The sequence below is a fragment of the Heterodontus francisci genome, chromosome 20 (assembly GCF_036365525.1).
Source record: "Heterodontus francisci isolate sHetFra1 chromosome 20, sHetFra1.hap1, whole genome shotgun sequence".
Classification (NCBI taxonomy): Eukaryota; Metazoa; Chordata; class Chondrichthyes; order Heterodontiformes; family Heterodontidae; genus Heterodontus; species Heterodontus francisci.
The window spans coordinates 37,434,373-37,460,848 of NC_090390.1; the positions used below are offsets into that span (position 1 = coordinate 37,434,373).

Genomic DNA, 26,476 nt, shown 5'->3' on the forward strand with positions numbered 1-26,476 from the left:
TGAGAGAAGGTTACGGATTAACCTTGCTAGTTTGAAACAAATGCTGGAGAGAAGGAAATCTCAAAAATTAAATTAAATTAAATTAAACTGTTTGATTCTTTTACAAAAAGAAATTCATGTACCAAGAAATTCTTAGGGGTCCTAGAGGAGGGGTACCTCACAATGTAATGCTTTGTACAGAATATGGAGGTTTTTGATATAATTTGTTTTGAAATTTTGCTTGTACATATACACTCCAATTTTATGTAAGGAAAGAGAAGAGAATCTGTTAATTGTATAATAATTGTGTTTAATTGTATGCAGGTGGTGGGCATTAACTGGGGACTCCCTTGCGCTCCTATAAATACAGAGGGAAACTGTGGCTCTTGTGTTAAGAGGTGTATGCTTGTAATGTCTAAACAAATGTTTTAAAAAAGTTTATAAATATTGGCTCCAATACTATCCTTCACCAACTGGCTTTCTGGAATATTACCCCATAATTTGATTGCTGCACCTAAGTCATGGCCTCCATGCTTGTTTCCACCCTCCCCAGCCACCAAAATGCCTAGTGCTCTTCTCCGCTACACTGGAAAAGTGCCTGGCACACAACAGGCAGCAAGAACTGTTCACTGGCCCCTGCTGCCTAATAATACATCCCTAGCACTCCCAGAAAGTCAGAAGAACCACACCCAGAGTGACAGTAAACGATGCAAATGAGCTAACCTTACATTATCTAGCGGGTCATGTAGAATCTGTGCAGTGCTAGCAGTATAGCAGCAGTATAGGCACGTGAGTAAACAGATTGTCAGTCATTCGTTAGTCTAGCCCCAGCCTGAAGCACCCATATCTATAGGTGCAGCAATGCTGACAGTTATCCAGATAATTCATTCTTAGTCTCAGAACACAGAGATCCATTTCTGAATGACACCAAAAATGCAAAATAAGAATTAATCTCACAGAAGCTGGAGAGACTTTATATTCACAAAACTTCTTTCTGGAATTTCACTGAAACCAGACTTCATGAATGACCTAAAAAACAAAATGGACATGAATCAAAACAGAGATGCTCAGCAACTGGTAAACCTTGCTGTATTGGTTCATAATTTTTTTTTTTAATTGCACACAATATCAAATAAAGCAGAATTTGAAAATCACAATAAAATATCTGTTCTTTCACAACGATTTAAAATAACTCTTAACTGTAACAGTACATTATTTTTTCCAAAGAAAGCAGCCAGGATCACAGCATTTACTGTTTATTCCACACACAAACAAAACAGTGCCAGGGATTTTCTGCTTATCAAATAGATACATAAATATATGCATACAGGAATGTTTTTTACACTCAGATTTTAACAAAACTAACATAGTTCCAGAGATGTAATACTTACAAGTGAAGTACTTCTGGGGGAAAACTCTGAGGAACTGATTTTCTGTTGTCACACTGGACAGTTTCTTCAGTGCATATACACCTTTCAGGACATTTTACCGGTCTAGGTCTTCTTGCACCTATTTTTAAAAGATGCAGACTCAGTATCCAGACTAAGAGAGTGAATCTTACTGCAGATTTACTAGCATTTCCCATTATGAATCCACTCAGCACAATGACTCTGGCAAATATTCCTGAACATAAACAATTCTTGCTGTTTTCTGTTTCTGGCTTTCTGGCACAGCAACTCTTCCTTTGAATGTTTTGATCAAACTGCAGTAGTTACACAATCCACTAAGCACACATTAAGCTCACGTATGCCGTTCATATGATGCACAACTTATGCAATTCAAATTTTCTCTCTCCTTATAGCACAGAGGACTTTCCATTCACAACTCCTTGCACATAAAACCAGTTATGTGCATATGCAAAAAAAATCCTCATCTCAGCCAATATGTGTCCAGAACCACCCCCAGCTTTTGTGTCAGTCCAAAACTCTGGAATGGATTACAGAAATAGCAAATTAAAACTTCAAGTCCATTTCAAAACTTGGAAGATACGATGGAAAAATAAATTTGGATCTTCTCAATCAAAATAAAAGCACATTTTTCTATTTTCTAAATTGATGGGTTTATTTTAAAACTAGTTGTTTACTATAAATTTATTTTAGTGTGGTATGTTGATAGACAGAAGTCAAATGAAAAGCATGGCAACCTATCACAAAAAGTATGTGACATTTCTCTACTATCTAGATCATTTATTATTTTCTACCACCATGCATAACTCAGCAACCAAGTGATAATAGAAGCAGTGACCGGCTTTGGAAATTATTCCATCACAACTGACCATATAAAAGTCACATTTACTGGTCTAATTGCAATAACCTGCATTGAATCAACAAAAACAAAAAGATTGTTTATCTTCCTCTGTGCCTATTGCTTGGTGATCTAAAAACTCCTTTTACATTTTCGCAAACAAGAAAATAATAAATGTTGCCAGGTTACTGTTTCTTTTGCAATAATGTGGAAAGTTCAGTTGCTGGAACATAGACCTGGCTGAGGTGAATGGAATATTTTCAACCGCTAATGCCTAACAGTCTCATATGGGAGTTGCATGACTAGACTACACCCAAAATAGAGAAAACTCCCATTAACAGATGTTATTAACTTGTATAAAAAGTTCTTTAAATGTGCTTATACTTAATCCCCTTGGTAGTCTTGTGAAATTAATAGCAACATCTGAGAGTAGTTTTCAGAATAATATAATTGTTATCTGCTGTAGATCCTCTACATATAGATGATTTTGGTAGTGATTATGCTCAATGCATGCTGATAAAGGGTTGCTTACTAAAAATGTACATTAAAACTCCTAAATTATTTTAATGGAATTTACAAAATACCTCCAAAGGAACAATAATCTGAAAATTGCTGCCACTATGGAGGAGTTAACTGAGGATTATTTTTGAGTTTTGAAAGTTGCAAAATTGTTTAACTTATAATTTTCTAGTTTGCAGTCCATAAGCTAAAAAGTGTGTTTCCAGGTCAAAAAAACAGGCAAGGCAAGAAAACAGAAAAAGCGATAGTTCTGAAGGATTTGGGCAGTGAAGTCGGAAGAGGAAGATTTGGACAGAATAATGGTATATGAAGTATTAAGTGTTATACATCAGAATGGGAAGTAGGTGACATGTATAAACCATGAATGGTGCTGAAATAGCTAAAAAAGACTCAGTATCAACATGTCCAAGCAATGTAGAGCAGCAAGCAAAATGCAGGTTGATAACCAGGATGCCAAAGGTATGGAGACAGCAGATGGCAATTATGATATTGTAAGGTATGCATTGTTGTAAAGAAGCTTTAAATGAGAAGAATAGTTTATTGACTTACTTTCTCGTCACTATGTTGAACACTGATTTAGTGACATACCTGACATTATTTTTGCTTGCATAAGTACTCAGTCTCTGCTCGCACTTAATGTAGCTATGCAAAGTATTCCAGATAGATATCCATCTGTCAGCGGTGATCTCAATCCCTTTCTCACCCCTGTCTGTCTCTCCCTTCCCCCCTCTTTCTGTCTCTCTCTCTCCCTGTTCTATGTCTCTCTCCAACTCTCTCTCCCCGCTGTGTCTTCATCTCTCTCCCTTCCTTCCTGCACTTTGTCTCTCTCTCTCTCCTAATCTCCATACACTCCCTCAGTCGCTCTCTCTTCACTCAGTCTCTCTCATATAGTCATTTAAGGCACAGAAGGAGGCCATTCTGCCCATTGGGTCCATGCTGATTCTCCATGGAGTTATGCAGTCAGTCCCACTCCCTAGCTCAATCCATGTTGTCCTGCAAGTCTTATTTTTCAGGTGGCCATCCAACCTCCTCTTGAAGTCATTGATTGTCTTCGCTTCCACCACCCTTGTGGGCAGCAAGCTCCGGGTCATTACCACCCACTGCGTGAAAAAGTGCTTCCTCATATTCCCACTGCGTGTTTTGCCCAAAACTTTCAAATCCCTGCTCTCTCTCCGCTCTCTGTCTCTCTCCACTCTTTCTCCCCACTCTCCATCTGTGCACTGAACATAAATGTGGATAATAGACAGGCTACAAATGCTGCCTGTCCACTGGGCGCAGCCATGTTGTGTAGATATGTGGTCCTAACAAACCTGTAGCTGCCTACCGAGGTATCTGACACTCCAGAAGTTTACATTCACAGGCCAGATGGAAACCTTTGGAAGGCCAGACTCTGGCCCCTGGGTCGTATGTTGGACAACAATGACCTATACCATACCCAGGACAGGCAACAGAACAAAGGAAAGCCCTCCAAAAGTCCCAAATTTTGTATCTGAGACTGGGAAGAAGCATGTGAAGCAACTTGGGGAATTATGGGACAAATAATCCAAAGGCTGGGGATACAGGTTCAATTTCCTCCACAGTAGCTGGTGGAATTTAAATTCAATTAATTAATAAAATTCTGGAATTGAAAGCTAGTCTCAGTAAAGAATATACAGCACTGAAACTATCATCAATTGTCCTTAAAAAAAAACCCATCTGTTTCACTGATATCCTTTAGGGTAGGAAATCTGCCATGCTTACCTGGACTGGTCTACATGTAATTCCAGACCCACAGCAATGTGGCTGACTCTTAACTGCCCTCTGAAATAGCCTAGAAAGCCACTCAGTTCAAGGGTATTTAGGGATGGGCAACAAATGCTGGCTTTGCCAGCAAAGCCTACATCCCATGAAAGAATTTTTAAAATTATATTAAAGGTGCTACTGCGGGGAAGTTAGACAAGCACGTGCAGGAGGAATCAGGGGGATTATCTTGATAAAGAGTTAGATGAGGAAAGTCGGGAGAAGGCTCGGGTGCAGTATAAACACCAACATGGATTGTTTCGGCCAAATGGCCTGTTTCAGTGCTGAATATGCTATACAAATACAAGTTGTTGTTGTTGTGTGGTCCAGGGTTGCCACTTCTCCAGCATCCAAGTGAATAGGATGTCTAGAAAGTAAAATAATGACCAAAAGTCTGTTTTTAAATGAAAGCTGTTGTCTTTCCCTCCTCCTCGGCTAGGGACGTCAAATCTCCGAGCATCCATCATTAGCAGCGCGCTCCCCATTACCAGCCAATCGCCGGCAGCCCGCGCACTGCCTGTCGCGGCTCGAATGACATCACCAGCTGCGCCGTCATTTACCGGAGTTGGGGGGATGAGCGGCCGACTGGTGAAATTCGACCTTGTTCAGGTTGGGAGGGTTTATAACTCGTTAAAGGTGGAGGGTGGAGTGAGTTATGGAATCGCGCAGGGTTGTCAGTTCTGAGTGACTGGTTTAAATAAGAGGTCTAATTTTTTTTTTGCCTATTCAGATAGTTTCTTAAATTCACGGCTTGCATTACTATTTGGAGAGAGTTTATCAACCTGTCTGTTTTCAGTCAGTATGAGGAGGAACAGGGCTGTGTAGTCATGGAAGAGAAAATGTGTCTATAATTTCTTGGAAGTGTTACCTCAACCAGATTATACTGTTTGTAGTAAATAAGAGAAAGGACAGTTGTATATACAAAAATACATTTATTCTTAAAAATTGCTTAGTTCCACATAGGCAATTTCATTTTGTGACTGAATTTATCAGGAGTGGACTGTGCACAGCTTAACAGTTTAAAAATGTTGATTACTGCTGTGGATTCACTTGCTCCATTTCTGTTTAATGTCTTTTGACATTTTAAAGCCTAACATATGGTCTAGGGTAGTGTTGCTTTGCTGCCCTTTTAAAATTGGAAGGACCATGGGAGATATTGGATGGAATTAGTAACTAGAAAGGGTTATTACCGCTGGAGTGCTGTGAAATTTACCTAGTTATCAGGGGAATATAAGCAGTCTTGAAGTTAGGAGCCGGCTGCTCCCGATGAGAATAGTCCAAAATGAAGAACAAAAAAATTATAAAAGCAGAATATGGCAGTTGCTGGCAATCTGAAATAAAAACAGAAAATGTTGGAAATACTCAGCTGGTCTGGCAGCATCTCTAGAGAGAGAGTTAATATTTCAGGTTGATGATTTAAATAAACAGATGTTCTGATGAAAGGCCATTGATCTGAAATATTAACACTTCTCAGAAGCTGCCAGGCCTACCAGAAATATTATGATCAAAACTGAAAAAATATGTTTGACATGTCCCTTTCACTGGTCGCAGTGGGCAAGGTACAGGCTGTACCCAACCAGTCCGTGCTCGCAAAACTCAAAAGACAATGTCCAACATTAAATGTGATTCTGCAATTGGACAACTATTGCTAAATAATCCTTAGCATGCTAAGATTTAAGATTGTCAGTCAGGCTTGCCGTGTGGCACATTTGTGTGTACTGGAAGCTACATATATTAATACACAGGGCCTGTTCTTTGCAGAAAGAAAGAATGTGTACACGCATTGTGCCTGTTTCAGCTGAACAAAAAAGTGACAGCCATTTGCTGGTTCATTGGTCATGGCATTGCCCTGAGGAATCAGAGTCAAGCTGCCTGGTTTAAATTTCAAACAAAGCTTGGCAGTTAACTGTCAGTCACCATAAACTGGTGCATTCCCCATAGCAACACCTCTACCAATCAGAGTCCACTTGCCAAATATGTTTTTATTAAGCAACGATCATTTTCATAAAATGTTTGGGAAACACTACAATGTGTTGAATAAGTCATGTCAAGTCATGCCAAAGTGCATTCAGTGAAATGAGTATTCTCCCTCCCCAATGGGATATATTTAATTGCAAATAAAACAGAAAATGCGTCCAAGGAGAGAGAAACAGAGTTAAGTTTCAGGTCGATAATCCTTCAACAGAACTGGGAAAAGTTAGAAATAGGTTTTAAGTAGGTCAAATGGGGGAAGACAGGAAGTATTAAATGACAAAAGGCTTGGTGGGACAGAGCCAATAGGAGTAATAATGGGATAACTAAAGAGGCAAAAGATGTGTCTAGAGGAGGCGTGAATGGCAGCATAATGAACAGCTGAAGTCCAAAAAGAATACAAGATTAAGACTGAAGCATATGGGCGGCGCAGTGGTTAGCACCGCAGCCTCACAGCTCCAGCGACCCGGGTTCAATTCTGGGCACTGCCTGTGTGGAGTTTGCAAGTTCTCCCTGTGTCTGTGTGGGTTTCCTCCCACAGCCAAAAGACTTGCAGGTTGATAGGTAAATTGGCAATTATAAATTGCCCCTAGTATTGGTAGGGGAATATAGGGACAGGTGAGGATGTGGTAGGAATATGCGATTACTGTAGGATTAGTATAAATGGGTGGTTAATGGTCGGCACAGACTCGTTGGGCTGAAGGGCGTGTTTCAGTGCTGTATCTCTAAATCTAAAAAGAAACAAAATGGAGGGGCAGAGATCATGGTTTTGAAATGGTTAAACTCTATGTTGAGTCCAGTGTGTTTCTTATCAGAAGATGAGGTACTGTTTTAGCTTGTCGGAATTGGTGTTAACGAGGCCTCAAACTGGAGATTATCACTTTTACAGTGGCCTGACTTGGTGGCTGATGCCTTTGCCTGTTGCAGATAATAGGCTCCTTTGATCATGTTTAGTTTAGTTTAGAGATACAGCACTGAAACAGGCCCTTCGGCCCACCGAGTCTGTTCCGACCATCAACCACCCATTTATACTAATCCTACACATCCCCACCTGTCTCTATATTTCCCTACTACCTACCTATACTAGGGGCAATTTATAATGGCCAATTTACCTACCAACCTGCAAGTCTTTTGGCTTGTGGGAGGAAACCGGAGCACCCGGAGGAAACCCACGCAGACACAGGGAGAACTTGCAAACTCCACACAGGCAGTACGCAGAATTGAACCCGGGTCGCTGGAGCTGTGAGGCTGCAGTGCTAACCACTGTGCCGCCCCTGATCATGCAGATTGGGACCTCAAATAGGACCTCAATTGCCATTTTAGGAGAGTACTGTTTGGAGTGTCCAGTCTCTGACCAGTTTCACTGTTGATTCTGGGCCTGAAAATGTAAGTTTTAAGTTATTTTTGTACAGCCAGGAGGAGTTGGAGGCCCCACAAAAATAATCTGGGCTGCTGCTGATGAGCTTCCTCACTATAGTGTCACTTGACCGCAACATGTTCCTCACCCCCTTCCTATTTTGCTGCCAATGTGATGTCCAGGCTGCTTGTTATTGGGCCACTTTAATTTGGCATGTAATGCGAATGTACATTGGTAATATAACCTGAAATGGCGAGGGCAGTGAGGCACCTCATGTTCTGCATTGAAAGAAACTGATCTTTATTGCACTTAATGAAATGTTCACATTTAATTTTTTTTACGAATTACATGAGTAAAGTATATCTTACAAAAAAGGCTTTAATTTGGCACACAAAATCAATATGGCCATCTGGAGCAATTGGTTTGCTGGTGCCATTTTAGTTATGTGTGAGTCTCAAAATGGCTGTGGCCTCTTTGCTGTCCGAAGGGGCAGGCTGCTGGTGCGCTCTGCCAATCAACCATCCAAAAGTTGAAATGCCTCTTTAGGGTGGTGCCTGTTTTTGTTTAAGTAGAATGATAGATTGAGTTCCGAATTCTAATAATTCTTCTGAACTAACTTCAGTCTTAGTCCATTTCATCCTGTACTCCACTGGCCCTACAGTTGAATTTCAACCAGAAAGTAATTTTGATTCTAATTTATAGACAAGATATTATTCAATATAAGTAATTCCTCTGGAACAACAGCAACTTGTATTTATATAACACCTTTAATATAGTAAAACATCCTAAGGCACTACACAGGAGCACTATCAAACAAAATTTGACACTGAGCTACGTAAAGACGTGTTAGGACTGATGGCTAAAAACTTGGTCAAAGAGATAGGTTTTAAGGAGGAATGTGAGGTGGAGAAGTTTAGGAAGGGAATTCCAGAGCTTAGGGCTGAGGCAGCTGATGGTATGTGACCGTCGTGAAGTGATTAAAATCAGGCATGCGGAAGAGGCCACAATTGGAAAAGCACAGATCTCCAGGTTGGAGGAGGTTACAGAGATATGAAGGGGTGAGACTATGGAGACATTTGAAAAAATTGAGATGTTGCTGGACTGGGAGCCAGTGTATGTCAGTGTGCACAGGGTAATGGGTGAATGGGACTTTGTGTGAGTTAAGATATGGGCAGCAAAGTTTTGGATAAATATTATAATGCTATAACTTATTCAGATGTGATTCATTGTGAAGCTGTGTTGTTTTTAAGCAGCTAGCATATGAATAAGATTTTAGGCAATCTTTACTGAAAAATCCTTAAGAAATATTATGGGAATGCTGAAAATTTGTTAATTAAATGTTACATTAAATTCAATGATACATGTTTCTAGCTTTATTGTAATTTATTTCAGATAATTTAAAGGAATACCTAATTTGATTAAACTATTTAATACTGCATCTTTGTTCAAATGTTGTTGTTTTCTTTTGTTAACAGGAGCATGGTCTTGGAGGCTATGATTCAGAATTCAGTGAGGATGAAAATGAAGCCGAGGCATCCAACTGTAAAAGTCAAAGGTACCATGTGTTTTTGACCAAAAAAACCTTATAGGAAATACATTTTGTAGGAATGTTTGTTTATTGTCTTGAGCTCATTTTAATATGTTAATTAATTACAAGCAATCTAACTTTAGTTGTAAGCCTCAAGATTTTATTTCCATTTGAGAACATATCTTTTGATTATAAATTCTCTTTCAAGAGCTAACTTAACTTTGTTTTATAGAGAAGACATTCTCTTGGCCCCACAATGATGGTTTGGGTGTAACTGAATTATAAAATGCAAAAGAACTTTACCAGTAACTTCTTTTCTGTTAAATAGCAGTACAGACAATACTCTCCAGATTATTTTTAAACAGCAAAAAAATGAGTTTGAAAGGAAATGAGAAGTAATAAAAAGGAAAGGGGTAATAGAGAGGTGAAGGAGGAATGAATTAAGAAAAGTGATTTGCAGATACAGACAGTTGTTTCTTTCAGAAAAAAAATAATTACGGACAAATGAAGACTAGAAAGAAAAGGGAAAAATCCTTTTAGCACATGGCTCGGGTTGGGGAAAGCCAGAGGAGATGTATGTTTATGAGGGATAAAAGAGTTACTCTACAAAATTTAAAACCACCAGAAAATTCAGAGTTTTACAATAGTGGGAAAAGTGATAATTGTGAAACAATTCATTTTTGGAGGTTTTGATTTTGTTGTACCCACATTTTTAGAAGTTTCAACATCTTACCAAAGGTTTCAATGCATCAAGCTCTCCATGTCTTGTAGAATACATTAATCTTCTAGAATTACGACAGTCAATATTGATTTATACTACAGTACACATACATATAGCGCATTTAATGTAATTAAATTACCCAGAGCGCTTCACAGGAGCATAATCAGATACAATTTGACACCTTGTTCTAAAATAAAGACCGAGAATATTTTTTAATTCATTCATGGGAGGTGGGTGTCGCTGGCAAGGCCAGCATTTATTGCCCATCCCTAATTGAGGTGGTGGTGGTAAGCCACCTTCTTGACCCGCTGCAGTCCATGTGTGGCAGGTACACCCACAGTGCTGTTCGGAAGGGAGTTCCAGGATTTTGACCCAGCGATGTAAAGGAACAGCGATTATAGTTCCAAGTCAGGACAGCGTGTGGCTTGGAGGGGAACATGCAGATGGTGGTGTTCCCATGCGTCTGCTTCTCTTGTCCTTTTAGGTGGTAGAGATCATGGGTTTGGAAGGTGCTGTCGAAGGAGCCTTGGTGCGTTGCTGCAGTGCATCTTGTAGATGGTACACACTGCTGCATCGGTGGTGGAGGGAGTGAATGTTTGTAGATGGGGTGCCAATCAAGCGGGCTGCTTTGTCCTGGATGGTGTCGAGCTTCTTGAATGTTGTTGGAGCTGCACCCGTCCAGGCAAGTGGAGAGTATTCCATCACACTCCTGGCTTGTGCCTTGTAGATGGCAGACTGGCTTTGGGGAGTTAGGAGGTGAGTTACTCACTGCAGAATTCCCAGCCTCTGACCTGCTCTTGTAGCACAGTATTCATATGGCTACTCCAGTTCAGTTTCTGGTCAATGGTAAGCTGCCAGGATGTTGATAGTGGGGGATTCAGCGATGGTAATGCCATTGAACGTCATGGGGAGATGCTTAGATTTTCTGTTGTTCGAGATGGTCATTGGCGGCCACTTGTGTGGCGCGAATGTTACTTGCCACTTGTAAGTCCAAGCCTGTCCAGGTCTTGCTGCATCTGGACACCGACTGCTTCAATATCTGAGGAGTCCTGAATGGTGCTGAAGATTATGCAATCATCCCCACTTCTGATCTTGCGATGGAGAAAATTTAATTGATAAAGCAGCTGAACATGGTTGGGCTTAGGACACTACCCTGAGGAACTCCTGTAGTGATGTCCTGGGACAGAGATGATTGACCTCCAACAACCGCAACCATCTTCCTTTATACCAGTTCCAAAGAAGGGTCACTGACCCGAAACGTTAACTCTGCTTCTCTTTCTACAGATGCTGCCAGCCCTGCTGAGTGGTTCCAGCATTTCTTGTTTTTATTCCTTTATACCAGGTATGACTTTAACCAGCGGAGAGTTTCCCCCCGATTCCCATTGACTTCAGTTTTGCTAGGGCTCCTTGATGCCATACTCGGTAAAGGGCAGTCACTCTCTCACCTCACCTCTGGAGTTCAGCTCTTTTGTCTAAGGCTGTTGGACCAAGGCTGTAATGAGGTCAGGAACTGAGCATCAGTGAGCAGGTTATTGCTGAGCAAGTGCCGCTTGATAGCGCTGTTGAAAACCCTTTCCATCACTTTACTGATGGGCTGGTAATTGGCCAGGTTGGATTTGTCCTGCTTTTTGTGTAGAGGACATACTTGAGCAATTTTCCACGTTGCCAGGTAGATGCCAGTTGTGGCTGTACTGGAACTGCTTGGCTATGGGCATGGCTAGTTCTGGAGCACAAGTCTTCAGTACTATTGTCGGAATGTTGTCAGGGCCCATAGCCTTTGCTATATCCAGTGCCTTCAGCCGTTTCTTGATATCGGATGGAGTGGAGTGGATTGGATTGGACGAATACTAGCCTCTGTGAGGCTGAGGACCTTAGAAGGAGGCCGAGATGGATCATCAACTCGGCACTTCTGGCTGAAGATGGATGCAAATGCTTTAGCCTTGTCTTTTGCACTGATGTGCTGGACTCCCCCATCGTTGAGGATGGGGATATTTGTGGAGCCTGCTCGTCCTGTTGTTTAATTGTCCACCACCATTCACAATTAGATATGGCAGGACTGCAGAGCTTGGATCTGATCCATCGGTGTGGGGATAGCTTAACTGTTTGCTTCCGCTGTTTGGCATGCAAGTAGTCTTGTGTTGTAGCTTCACCAGGCTGACACCTCATTTTGAGGTATGCCTGGTGCTACTCCTGGCATCCTCTCCTGCACTCTTCATTGAACTAGGGCTGGTTCCCCGGCTTGATGGTAATGGTAGAGTGGGGGATATGCCAGACCACGAGGTTCCAGATTGTGGTTGAATACAGTTCTGCTCCTGCTGATGGCCCACAGTACCTCATGGATGCCCAGTTTTGAGTTGCTAGATCTGTTCAAAATCTGTCCCATTTAGCACGGTGGTAGCAGCTCACAGCACCATGGTGGGTAGGCTCAATGTGAAGACGGGGCTTCGTCTCCACAAGGGCAGTGCGGTGGTCACTCCTACCAATACTGTCATGGACAGATGCAACTGCGACTCATCGATTGGTGAGGCCGAGGTCAAGTAGGTTTCTCCCCCTTGTTGGTTCCCTCACCACCTGCTGCAGACCCAGTATCGCAGCTATGTCCTTTAGGACTCGGTCAGCTTTGTCAATAGTGGTGCTACCGAGCCACTCTTGGCGATGGACATTGAAGTTCCCCACCCAGAGTACATTCTGTGCCGTTGCTCCCTCAGTGCTTCTTCCAATTGGTGTCCAACATGGAGAAGCGTAGGGGGTGGGGGGGGAGGCGGGTGCGGGCAGTAGATGGTAATCAGCAAGAGGTTTCCTTGCCCTTGTTTGACCTGATGCCATGAGGCTTCAATGTTGAGGTCTCCCAGAACAACTCCCTCCTGCCCTTATACCACTGTGCCCAGAATTTGTTGTGCCTTAATTACCTGGCGAAAAAGAGTGATTTTAAGCTATACACGTTTAGCTCTCTGGGGAGATGGTGGCGTAGTGGTAATGTCGCTGGCGAGAAATCCAGAGACTCCAGGCTAATGTCCTGGCGACATGGGTTCAATTCCCACCATGACAACTGGTGGAATTTAAATTCAGTTAATAAAAATCTGGAATTGAAAGATTGTCTCAGTAATGATGCTAAGAAACTATCAAGCTATCATTGAATTAAAAATCCATCTGGTTCACTAATATCCTTTCGGAAAGGAAATCTGCTGTCCTTCCCTGGTCTGGGTCTACATGTGACTCCAGACCCACATGTGAGCCCAGACCCACAGCAATGTGGTTGGCTCTGAACTGCTCTCTGAAATGGCCTGATAAGCCACTCAGTTCAAGGGCAATTAGGGATGGGCAACAAATGCTGATCTGCCAGTGATGCCCACATCCCATGAAAGAATATTTAAAAAAATTATGGATATGAACAAAGTAGTAAACAAAGTATATATGATTTATCTTAAGGTATGATTCTCCTCCAATCTTGCTGAAGAATTGTAGTAACCAAGTTTATTATTCAGAGTTTAGGTTATAATTTGTTCAGTTTCATTTCTTCTGTGCTTTATCATCATTCAATGTGATGTATTAAGTAGTGTGATGTACTTGCTGTTTGAATTCCAGGGAAAGTAAAGATGCTGCAATGCTCTCAAAGCCATTCCAAAAGGAAAAATATGCCCGTTTGGCACACAAGCAAGTTGCAGCTCATGAATGGGACAGGTAAAAATGTTTTTGGAATTTTGAAAAAAGAATTATACATATTTTTTCAATATTTGCTTTTATTTCAAAAGTTTATTTCTGAAGTTTAGGACTTACAGACTTTAGAAATTGAACACATCATCTCGCTTACACTTCAGTGCTGTATTTTTAGAGGTAACCTCTCTGCCTGTTCAGGTAGCTGTGAATGATTCCATGGCACTTTGTCAAAGAGCAGGGAATTCTATTTTGTGTCTTTGCCAATATGAATTCCTTAGCTAACATCACTAAAACAGATGACGTCATTGCTGTTTGTTGTAACTTGTGCATAAATTGGCTGCCACATTTGCCCACAAAACAAATGGGTTACATTTCAAGAGTAATTTATTGACTATGAAAGAATTTGGGATGTTCTGAGAACATGAAAGGCACTATATAAATGCACGTTTTCTTTCTGTAATTTGTCAATTTTGATTTTGAAACAGGGAGGAAGCAAGAAACCGGCGTTTCCACCTTATTGCCATGGATGCTGTATCCTTGAAATCAGAGGTAACCTGTCAGAATACAAAGAAGGGTATGGGGAAGAATGCAAGGAAGGGTATGGAGAATAGCTTAAGAAGAAGCAACCTTGTCCTCAACAGAAAACTAATAAAAAGATATTGCTCATATTTCTATAAACATAGGCATTTATATGGAACATATGCCTGATCAAAATACAAATGTAATTAAACTGTAGGTGCTATAAAAATAATAAGACCCAGCCAAAGATGAGCTTGTGAAATAGATATGCAGCTGCTTCAATGCATTTTATTTTGAGAAAGCACAAGGAAAGATCAAGGCCTTATTGCAGGAGACCAGCAAAGTTGAAAAGAGAAAAGCAAATGAGGCAAATCAGGAAATAATGAAATTTGATGCCATCAAGCTTAAGTTTTTCTGAGCCCAAAGATAGTGGGTTGAAAGAAACACCTAAGAAATATGAGGTGATTGATAATTGTGATGTCCTGGAGAAGAATACGTTTTTAAAGACAAATGGTTTCAATATATTGGGCATATGGGGAGGAGAAGCAACATTAGGGTAGGACCTTTACATCTTAGAAGGAACAAAAGAAGAACGTTCAGAATGCATTGACTGATTATATCCGTATTGTTTATAGTAAGAAAGAACATGACAGGGGAAGGTGGGAGAATGGAGGTGAGAAAGTAATTGACAGTTTTTTCTTGGATCTTATCCAGGTAAAGGACGATAAGAATTGTCAGAGGTATGAGATGTTGAGTTTTGGATGTGCATGGGCTTAAAAGAGAATGAGGAGTTGCTAAGGGGAAAAGAGGCATTTGACATAAAGCAGGAAACTGAACATCTTGGGGATAACTTCAGCAATGGAAGAAATGTGAGAGTCCCATTTAATGTCAGAGGAAATAGTGAAGTCAAGAATGTCAAACGTGAAGAAGGCAGAGAGTGGACTCATCAAAGATTGAAATTAACAATGCTAGTTTGCCTGATTGCAGACCATGGAGGAGAATAAGATTTGCAGTCCTGGGATCTTGGCCAATTCTATTAGCCCAAGCTCCTGGGATTTATAGCTTCAAATTCTGGAGTTTACAGCTTCAGATCTCAAGACTTTGAGAGTATGAAAGTGATGGAACACTGAACAAAATTCATTGACCGATATAAAACTGCATTTTGGACTTTGTTGAATTTCCTTTTGTGAAGTGGCTTTGCTAACTCTAGTGTCTCTACTGTTTACAATCTTTTCACTCAACAATTAGTGCAGAATTGATATGTAAAGTTGGGTGAGGCAGATAAAAAGTAAATAGAATATCGATATTTAAGAGATTGTTGATGCCTCTGCTCTCTCTGAAGAATGCAAGTCAGTAGGAATATAACACTTTAAGAAAAAAGAATGGACAGCTAGCCTTGTGTAAGTTGAGCAAAGAGAAAATATGTCGCCAAATCTTGTTGATCAGTGACAATTCTTCTCACACCTATCTGTACCAGTCTTGTTGATGACTACCTTGGAGGTTCCACAATATGGTACAAGGATCAAGTGCAAAACTGATAAATATTTTTCGAGTGACGCTTGGATACATGATCACAGTAGATGATTTGCCATAAAGGTTGTTCTGTTCCTTACCTACTTTCAAGTAGTGTTACAAGTAAAAGATTAATTTTGCAAAAGTTAGTACATGGTTATATGTGCGCAGATCGTTGAAGGTGGCAGGGCGGGTTGAGTAGTTAAAAAGGCATATGGGATCCTGGGCTTTATAAGTTTATAAACACAAGTTTTGTCCTTTTAATGTCTTGTAAGAGCTGAGTCCCAGCAGAATGAAGCATTGGAATGTGTGAGATTTAGGAACTTTAGATAGAGGCATAGAGCACAAAAGAAAGGAAGTTCTGATGAACCTTTATTTTAAAACAAACTGGTTCAGCCTCACCTGGAGCATTGTGTTCAATTCTGAGCATGGCACTTTAGTATATGAGGGCTTTAGAGAGGGTGCAGAAAAGATTTATGAGAGTGGTTCCAGGGATGAGGGCCTTCAGTTATGCAGATAGATTGGAGAAGCTGTTTCTCTTGGAGAGGAGAACATTTAAAAAAAAAAAGGAACAGGAGTAGATCATTTGGCCCCATGAGCCTGCTCTGCCATTCGGTACAATCATGGATAATCTTCTACCTCATCTCAACTTTCCTTCCCGCTCACCATATCCCTTGAGAGCTTGCGATCAAAAATCTATCAATCTCATGGGAACATAGGAAATAGAAGCAGAAGTAGGCCATTCAGTCCCTCGTGCCTGCTCTGCCATTCATCGAGATCATGACTGATCTTAGGAACATAGGAAATAGGAGCTGGAGTAGGCCATTCATTCCTTCGAGCCTGCTCCACCATTCAAAGAGATCACGGCTGATCATCTACCTCCACACCACTTTCCTCACTATCCCTTGATATCTTTAGTATCCAGAAATCTATCGATTTTCTGTCTTGAACATACTCAATGATTGAGCTTCCACAGCCCTCTGGGGTAGAGAATTCCAAAGATTGACCACCCTCTGAGTAAAGAAATTCCTCCTCATCTCAATCTTAAATGTCCCTTTATTCTGAGACTTCGTCCCCTGGTTCTAGACTCACCAGTTAGGGGAAACATCCGATCCACATCTACCCTGTCACGCCCTGTAAGAATTTTGTAAGTTTCAATGATATCGCCCCTCATTCTTCAAAACTTCAGAGAATGCAGGCCCTGTTTCTGCAATCTCTCTTCATAAGATAATCCTGCCATCCCAGAGATTAGTCTGGTGGACCTCCGTGTTGCAGTCCCTCTATGGCAAGTATATTCTTCCTTCAATAAGGAGACTAAAACTGTACACAATACTGCAAGTGCGGTCTCACCAAGACTTTATACAATTGCAGCAAGACATCTTTATTCCTGGACTCAAATCCCCTTTAAATGAAGGTCAATGTACCATTTGCCTTCCTGAATGCTTGTTGCAATTGCATGCTAGCTTTCAGTGACTCATGAACGAGGGCAACTAGGTCCCTTTGGATAGCAACCCTTCCCAACCTCTTACCATTTAAGTAATACTCCTGCCTTTCTGTTTTTTCTACCAAAGTGGATCACTTCACATTTATTCACATTATATTCCATCTGCCATGTTCTTGCCAATTCACTTAGCCTGTCTAAAACCCTTTGAAGCCTCTTTGCATCCTCCTCAACTTACATTCTCATCTAGTTTTGTGTCATCAGCAAACTTGGAAATAGGGTAGGCGGTGGCGAGGTGGTATTATCACTGGACTAGTAACCCAGAGACCCAGGGTATTTCTCTGGGGACATGGGTTCGAATCCCAACACAGCAGAAGGTGGAATTTGAATTTAATTAATAAATCTGGAATTAAAAGCTAGTCTAATGATGACCATGAAACCATTGTCGATTGTTGTAAAAATCCATCTGGTTCACTGATGTCCTTTAAGGAAGGAAATCTGCTGTCCTTACCTGGTCTGGCCTACATGTGACTCCAGACCCACAGCAATGTGGTTAACTCTTACATGCCCTCTGAAATGGCCTAGCAAGCCACTCAGTTGTATCCAACTGCTACAAAGTCGACAAAAAGGAATGAAACCGGACAGACCACGCGGCATCGACCTAGGCACGGGAAACGGCAACGGCAAACCCAGCCCTGTCGACCCTGCAAAGTCCTCCTTACTAACATCTGGGGGCTTGTGCCAAAGTTGGGAGAGCTGTCCCACAGACTAGTCAAGCAACAGCCTGACATATTCATGCTTACGGAATCATATCTTACAGACAATGTCCCAGACACTGCCATCACCATCCCCGGGTATATCCTGTCCCACCGGCAGGACAGACCCACCAGAAGTGGTGGCACAGTGGTATACAGTAGGGAGGGAGTTGCCCTGGGAGTCCTCAACATCGACTCCGGACCCCATGAAGTCTCATGGCATCAGATCAAACATGGGCAAGGTAACCTCCTACTGATTACCACCTACCGCCCTCCCTCAGCTGATGACTCAGTATTCCTCCATGTTGAACACCACTTGGAGGAAGCACTGAGGGTGGCGAGGGCACAAAATGTACTCTGGGTGGGGGACTTCAATGACCATCACCAAGAGTGGCTCGGTAGCACCACTACTGACCAAGCTGGCTGAGTCCTAAAAGACATAGCTGCTGGATTGGGTCTGCGGCAGGTGGTGGGGGAACCAACACGAGGGAAAGACATACTTGACCTCGTCCTCACCAATCTGCCTGCCGCAGATGCTTCTGTCCATGACAGTATTGGTAGGAGTGACCACCGCACAGTACTTGTGGAGACGAATTCCCGCCTTCACATTGAGGATACCGTCCATCGTGTTGTGTGGCACTGTCACCGTGCTGAATGGGATAGATTTCAAACGGATCTAGCAATGCAAAACTGGGCATCCATGAGACGCTGTGGTCCATCAGCAGCAGCAGAATTGTACTCATCCACAATCTGTAACCTCATGGCCTGGCATATCCCACATTCTACCATTACCATCAAGCGAGGAGACCAACCCTGGTTCAATGAAGAGTGAAGGAGGGCATGCCAGGAACAGCACCAGGCATACCTCAAAATGAGGTGTCAACCTGGTGAAGCTACAACCCAGGACTACTTGCATGCCAAACTGCATCAGCAGCATGCGATAGACAGAGCTAAGCGATCGCATAACCAACGGATCAGATCTAAGCTCTACAGTCCTGCCACATCCAGCCATGAATGGTGGTGGACAATTAAACAACTAACTGGAGGAGGTGGCTCCACAAATATCCCCATCCTCAATGATGGGGGAGCCCAGCACATCAGTGCGAAAGATAAGGCTGAAGCATTTACAACAATCTTCAGCCAGAAGTGCCGAGTTGATGATCCATCTCGGCCTCCTCCTGACTTCCCCAGCATCACAGATGCCAGACTTCAGCCAATTCGATTCACTCCGCGTGATATCAAGAAACGACTGAAGGCACTGGATACTGCAAAGGCTATGGGCTCTGACAATATTCCAGCAATAGTACTGAAGACCTGTGCTGCAGAACTTGCTGCGCCCTAGCCAAGCTGTTCCAGTACAGCTACAGCACTGGCATCTACCCGGCAATGTGGAAAATTGCCCAGGTATGTCCTGTACACAAAAAGCAGGACAAGTCCAACCCGGCCAATTACCGCCCCATCAGCCTACTCTCAATCATCGGTAAAGTGATGGAAGGTGTCATCAGCAGTGCCATCAAGTGGCACTTGCTTAGCAATAACCTGTTCAGTGACGGTCAGTTTGTGTTCCGCCAGGGCCACTCAGCTCCTGACCTCATTACAGCCTTGGTTCAAACATGGACAAAAGAGCTGAACTCAAGAGGTGAGGTGAGAGTGACTGCCCTTGATATCAAGGCGGCATTTGATCGAGTATGGCATCAAGGAACCCTAGCAAAACTGAGGTCAATGGGAATCAGGGGGGAACCCTCCGCTGGCTGGAGTCATACCTACCGCAAAGGAAGATGGTTGTGGTTGTTGGAGGTCAATCATCTGAGCTCCAGGACATCACTGCAGGAGTTCCTCAGGGTAGTGTCCTAGGCCCAACCATCTTCAGCTGCTTCATCAATGACCTTCCTTCAATCATAAGGTCAGAAGTGGGGATGTTCGCTGATGATTGCACAATGTTCAGCACCATTCGTGACTCCTCAGATACTGAAGCAGTCCGTGCAGAAATGCAGCAAGACCTGGACAATATCCAGGCTTGGGCTGATAAGTGGCAAGTAACATTCGCACCACACAAGTGCCAGGCAATGACCATCTCCAACAAGAGAGAATCTAACCATCTACCCTTGACATTCAACGGCATTACCATCACTGAATCCCCCACTATCAACATCCTAGGGGCTACCATTGACCAGAAACTGAACTGGAGTAGCCATATAAATACTGTGGCTACAAGAGCCGGTCAGAGGCTAGGAATCCTGACGCGAGTAACTCACCTCCTGACTCCCCAAAGCCTGTCCACCATCTACAAAGCACAAGTCAGGAGTGTGATGGAATTCTCTCCACTTGCCTGTATGGGTGCAGCTCCAACAACACTCCAGAAGCTCGACACCATCCAGGACAAAGCAGCCCGCTTGATTGGCACACCATCTACAAACATTCACTCCCTCCACCACTGACGCACAGTAGCAGCAGTGTGTACCATCTACAAGATGCACTGCAGCAATGCACCAAGGCTCCTTAGACAGCACCTTCCAAACCCACGACCTCTACCAACTAGAAGGACAAGGTCAGCAAATACATGGGAACACCACCACCTTGCAAGTTCCTCTCCAAGTCACACACCATCCTGACTTGGAACTATATCGCCATTCCTTCACTGTCGCTGGGTCAAAATCCTGGAACTCCCTTCCTAACAGCACTGTGGGTCTACCTACCCCAAATGGATGCAGCAGTTCAAGAAGACAGCTCACCACGAACTTCTCAAGGGCAATTAGGGATGGGCAATAAATGCAGGCATAGCCAGTGACGCCCACATCCCATGAATGAATAAAAAAATAAATTTGGTCCCCACATCCAAATCATTGATATCGATTTTGAATAACTGGGGCACAAGCACTGGTCCTTGAAGTAAAAACAAGAAATGCTGGAACTACTCAGCAGGTCTGGCGGCATCTGTGGAGAGAGAAGCAGAGTTAACGTTTCAGGTCAGTGACCCTTCTTCAGAACTGGTCCTTGAGGTAGCTGACTAGTCACAGCCAGCCAACCTGAAAATGACCCATTTATTCCTCCTCTTGTTTTCAGTCCGTTAACCAATTCTCAATCCATGCCAATATATTACCCCCAACTCCATGTGCTCTAATTTTGCTTACTAACCTCTTGTGTGGGACCTTATCGAAAACCTTCTGAAAATCCAAATACATCTCATCCACTGGTTCCCCCTTATCTAATCTGCTAGTTACATCCTCAAAAACTCCAATAGGTTTGTCAAATATGATTTTACTTTCATAAATCTATGTAAACACTGTCCAATCCTCCCATTATTTTCTAAATGTTCAGTTATCACATCCTTTATAATTGTTACGACCAGGTGAGAAAGGTGTCTGGGGGTCCCTCTCGGCCTTCACCTGGTCTTACTATAAGAGGGTATGCGGCAAGGTTAGGAAGTCTGAACTCCTAAGGCTAGTGGCCAACCATTTTTCCCTTGAATCTGAAGAGGCAGAAACAGTGTTAGAAGCAGACCCAGAGAGGGTACTGCTAGCAAAGATACAATTGGAACAAAGGAAACTTGAATTAGAAGACCGGAAAAGAGAGACCCTTCCAGAAGGAACGTGAAGAAAATGAAAGACAGGAGAAGGAACGAGAGGGAGAGAAAGAATATTCCAGAAAGAATGCGTAGAAAGACAGTTGAAACAAGTTGAGTGACCATAGGGATTGTCCCGAGTTTGCTTGTGGACAGGGTTGATCTGCTGCGAGGTAATGATCTGGTGGGGGTGAAGGTGGTAGCCACCCCAGTAGTGAAAGAAAGACCACAGGAGGTCAGAGAGATAGGGCAGTGACGGGAGATGGACCCCTGCAGTTTAGAGGCCTGTTACCCGACCCGAACCTAACGGGACCCGTCGATATGTCGGGTTCGGGTTAGGTTGGGCCCATCTTCAGGGTATGGCGTTCGGGCTCAGGTCGGGCCAGACACACATGGTAAGTGCACTGCTGGTAAGTATTGAAATTAAAAAAAACTTACCTGAGCTGGGAGTCTGGGACGAAACTGAGTCCGTGCAGTGAGCGATTGATGTCACTATGATGTCATCATGCATGCGCTGCAGCTTCGTGGAGATTCCGAGTCTGAAGGTGAGTAAAGGGATGGTCGGGCTTGGGGCAAAATCGGAGGGACTCGGACCGGGTCAGGCTTGGGTCTGCGGTGGTTCAGTTGGGTTCTTTTTTTCCGACCTGTGCAGGCCTCTACTGCAGTTTCCCTGAATGTGTAGTGAATCAGGCCATGATTAAACCAGCTCCCCCAGAGGAGACTGCATTGGCACTGTAGGCAGATGACAATGAGGTCTGCCTGTCCGAGACTTTCTTTGGAAAGTTAGGAGACCCAGGGAATGAATTAAATGGATTTCCCTAGCTGAGGCTCAGCGAGCCAACCCAGTATTGCGAGAGTTAGCACAGGCTGCCCAGTCTGAAAGTGAAGCAGAGGGAGTCCCCGACTGCTAATATTTAAAGAATGAGGTATGGATGTGGAAATTAAGTTCTCCTCACAGACGTGAGAGCAAGGAGTGGACAGTAGTTCACGAGTTAATGGTGCCGCAGAAAAAAGGTGCGCAAAGGAAACCTGACCAAGCCCGAATGCTGGACCTGGAAGTCCGACCCAACCCAGCCCGAACCCGACACGTGTCATCTGGACCGGTCGGGTCAGGTAGCAGGACTTTAGCCATGTACTGATGTAAAGGCCTGCTACACGACCCGACCCCGATAGGATCCGATGATGCATGTCGGGTTCGGGCCGGGTCATGCCGGGCTTCCGGGTCCGGCATTCGGACTGGGGTTGGGTTTCATTTGCACACCTTTACCGCAGAGGTACCGGAGAGAAATATTAAGGGCCCACAAGACTACAGTGGTTGTACATGCCAGTATACAAAAGACCAAATCCCGCATAAGACAGCATTTTGACTGGACAAAACTCTACAAAGATGTGGTGGAGTACTCCAGGAGTTGCCACATGTGCCAGGTTGAGGGGAAACCCCAATCTACAGTGAAACCTGCACCCCTAAGTCCTGTACTGGTGTTAGGAGGACCCTCCAGCAGAGGATGAACTGTAAGGGACCCCCGCCGAGAACAAAAGGGGACAAGCAGGCACATGGCTGGCAAAAGGTTAGACGAAGTCTGGGAGGCTCAGCCATTTTCCTGAACTCCTCCAAAGACGGTGCTTTTAACTTATCCCAAGTTACTTCACCCTGGCTTGGAGAGCTACATGCTTCAGTCGCAGACATGTTAGTATTCAATCACACACAACCACAAGAAAACCTGTATTAATCTTGCTCTTTTTCAATTGGGACCAATTTGGCTTCCCATTTCCAATTTCTCTTGTTTGTCTGTGGGTCAATTTGCTAGCATGCAAATTTCTGTTACGACCGGGTGAGAAAGGTGTCTAGGAGCCCCTCTCTGCCTTCACCTAGTCTTATGTAACAAATTCTTGTTCGCCGCTTTCCAATTATAAGGTGAAGAAATGAGCACAAACAGACTTTCTTGAGTTTAAAGAAGAAAAGTGAAATTTATTAAACTTAAACTCTAATTCGGTTATCACCTATGGAAACATGACGTGCCCACGCTAGCATGCATGCACAATACACATGCAGATAGGGACAGAAAAGAGCAGAAGAAAAGGTAAAGGGGGGAAAAGTTTGAGGCAATCTCTGAGGAGGCTTTTTTGTTGTGCTTTGAGCTCGTTGTAAAGTCCTTTTGTTGAAAGTATGGTCTTGCTTTTCGTTGGGGCCCAGTATTATTCTTAAACTTTGTTCACTGTAGGAGACTTTTCTGACATGGGGTTCATGTGTCTTCACTTGGTTTTTGGAGTTCCATGAGAATGAGATGGGAGCAGATAGAAGAGAGGTCTTCTCAGCCCAAGAGCAAACTGGTTTCTGTCTTCAAACACTGTTTTTCCAATTTAAAACTCTCAGTTCAAACTCTGCAACAGCCAGTTAGTCATGTGACTAAACTGGTCTGACCACATCTATTCTGTGTATTGGGAGCAGGGGATAGCTCCTTTGTTCCAACGCTGTCTGCCAGTATGCAAAAAGGTCTTTCGGCCAGGGGCCTGCAAACCCTTGTAATAGGTCTTCTCTTCTTCCCAGCAACAATTTGAAATTTAATGTCTGTGTGGCAAAATTAATGTGCCTCATTCTTGGTAGGTGGGGGGCCTGCATGACAGTAATAGATTCTAGCATTTTCTCTACTACTGATGTCAGACTAACAGGTCTATAGTTCCCTGTTTTGTCTCTCGCTACATTTGCTACCTTCCAATCTTCAAGAAGTGCTCCAGAATCTATAGAATTTTGGAAGAAGATCACCAATGCATCCACTTTCCTTTCAGCACTCTGGGATGTAGATCATCAGATCCGGGGATTTATCAACTTTCAGTCCTATTAATTTCGCCAGTACTTCATTTTTGCTAATAAGTTATTTCAGTTCCTCATTCTTGCTAGTCCCTTGGGCCTCCAGTATTTCTGGGAGGTTTTTTGTATCTTCCTCCATGAAGGCAGACACACAGGCCTGGATTTTATAGACCGCTGTTGAAATCGGCGGTGGGCGAAAAAAATGGTGGCCCGCACACACAGGGCGCACATTGCAGAGCCGCAGCGATTCCAACGCGGTGGCTCATTAGCATGGCCAGGCCAGCCACCCCCCCCCCCCCCCCCCCACCTCGATGACGTGGAGGGGGCGGGCGAGCTGTCCCCAGAAATGTCCAGCACCACTTTTAAAGGGCTTAGAGCCCTAAATGACAAGTGAACTTTTAAGAGACCAGTGATTTTAAGTAAATAAAAATGAAGAACAAAATCTTTCCTGGCCCTCTCCCAACTCCCCCCCACCCCAATATCAATATGTCATCCCTGCCCCCCCAAAATACTTAACTTGATTAGATGACCTTCCCCACCCAACAACCCCCCCCCCCCCCCCCACCACAAAGTACAGAACTTTTGTCCTTCACCCCTTCCCATCAACCCCTTGACTAATCAGGTAAGTTTGACCCCGTTTCCCCCCTCCCGCACTGGAAAGTACCTCTTCTTCCCCCCCCAAGCACGCACGCAAGCAAGAGTCACGCCTCATTTCCCCAGCTGGGGATTCGAAGATGCAGCAGTGCTGGCTGTCAGGATGAAGACTGATGTGGTAAATCAGGAGGTAACGGGACCTTCATTAATTCATTTAGGTTAACTTATTTATGTATGGAAATAGTGGTCCCGTCGCCAAATGTCGGGTGGGCCGCCACGAGGCCTCTCCGCCTCTGTTGAGATTGGGCCGGGTTCCGCCGGTGTTGAAGTTGGTGGTGGGCCTCATCCAAAGCGATCTTCATGCAACTCCCCCTCCCACCGTTCCTGAAGTCGAGGGCTCGATAAATTTCAGCCCGCGGTATTTGTTTAATTTCTCTGTCATTTCCTTATTCCCCATTATAAATTCCCCTGTCTATGCCTGTAGTGGGCCCACATTTGTCTTTGGTAAACTTTTCCCTTTTACATACCTAGAGAACCTTTTAGAGTTTTCTTTGTTTCTCGCTAGATTACTTTCACATTCTATTTTCATTCTCTATCAGTTTCTTGGTCCTCCTTTGCTGAATTCTCACATGCTCCCAATCTTCAAGCTTACTACTTTTTGGCAACTTTATAAGCATCTTCCTTTGATCTATTACAATCTTTAACTTCTCTTGTTAGCCATGGTTGGATCACTTTTCCTGCTGGGTTTTTGTGCCTCAAAGGAATGTAAATTTGTTGTAAACCATGCATTAATTCTTTAAATACTAGCCATTGCCTGTCTACCATCATACCTTCTAATGTAGTTTCCCAATCTACCACAGCCAAGTTGCCCCTCATACCTTTCTTTGTTTAGATTTAAGACCCTAATTTCGGATTGAACTACATCACTTACAAACTTAATGTAAAATTCCATCATATTATGTCACTCTTTCCTAAAGGCTGCTTTGTAATGAGATTATTAATTAGCCTTTCTCATTGCACAATATCCTATCTAAAATAGCCTGTTCTCTAGTTGGTTGCTCAATGTACTGTTCTAGAAAACCATCTCGTATATATTCCAGGAATCCGTCCTCCACAGCATTAGTGCTAATTAGGTTTACCCAGTCTATATGTAGATTGAAGTCCACCATGGTTACTGTATTATCCTTGTTACATGCACCTCTAATTTCCTGATTTATACAATGCCCTACATTACCACTAATGTTTGGCCTATAAACAACTCCTATCAATGATTGCTGCACCTTGCTGTTTCCTAACTCTGATTCTACATCTGGATCTTTTGATCTGAGGTCCTCTCTCACCAATGTACTGATCTCATCCTTTATTAACAGTGCTACCCCACCTACTTTTCTTCTTTGCCTATCCTTCCTCAATGTCAAATACCCTTGAACATTCAGTTCCTGCCTTGGTCACCCTGCAGCCACCTCTCCATAATGGCAATTACATCATACTTGTTTACTTCTATTTGTGCTGTCAGTTCATTTACCTTG

The 26,476-nt window shown here is 43.2% G+C and overlaps 2 protein-coding genes across 5 annotated transcripts in view; one reads left to right on the forward strand and one right to left on the reverse strand.

Moving 5' to 3' along the window:
- The window catches only part of LOC137380919 (leucine-rich glioma-inactivated protein 1-like), a 51,356-nt gene extending 47,942 nt beyond the window's left edge, over positions 1 to 3,414 (reverse strand). The window contains exons 1-3 of one of the 2 annotated variants that reach the window (XM_068053329.1): positions 3,331 to 3,414; positions 1,371 to 1,488; positions 937 to 1,008 (exon numbers count right to left, since the gene is read on the reverse strand). In XM_068053329.1, coding sequence (XP_067909430.1) covers positions 937 to 1,008; positions 1,371 to 1,488; positions 3,331 to 3,352 — 212 coding nt within the window. In that variant the 5' untranslated portion in view covers positions 3,353 to 3,414. Of the gene's footprint in view, positions 1 to 936; positions 1,009 to 1,370; positions 1,819 to 3,330 lie in introns of those variants that run through there. The other variant, XM_068053328.1, reaches the window with a different exon arrangement.
- A 1,631-nt stretch (positions 3,415 to 5,045) lies between these two features.
- The window catches only part of fra10ac1 (FRA10A associated CGG repeat 1), a 58,716-nt gene continuing 37,285 nt past the window's right edge, over positions 5,046 to 26,476 (forward strand). The window contains exons 1-5 of one of the 3 annotated variants that reach the window (XM_068052613.1): positions 5,046 to 5,130; positions 9,325 to 9,404; positions 11,383 to 11,440; positions 13,684 to 13,779; positions 14,241 to 14,286. In XM_068052613.1, coding sequence (XP_067908714.1) covers positions 9,329 to 9,404; positions 11,383 to 11,440; positions 13,684 to 13,779; positions 14,241 to 14,286 — 276 coding nt within the window. In that variant the 5' untranslated portion in view covers positions 5,046 to 5,130; positions 9,325 to 9,328. The other 2 variants (XM_068052614.1, XM_068052612.1) reach the window with 2 other exon arrangements.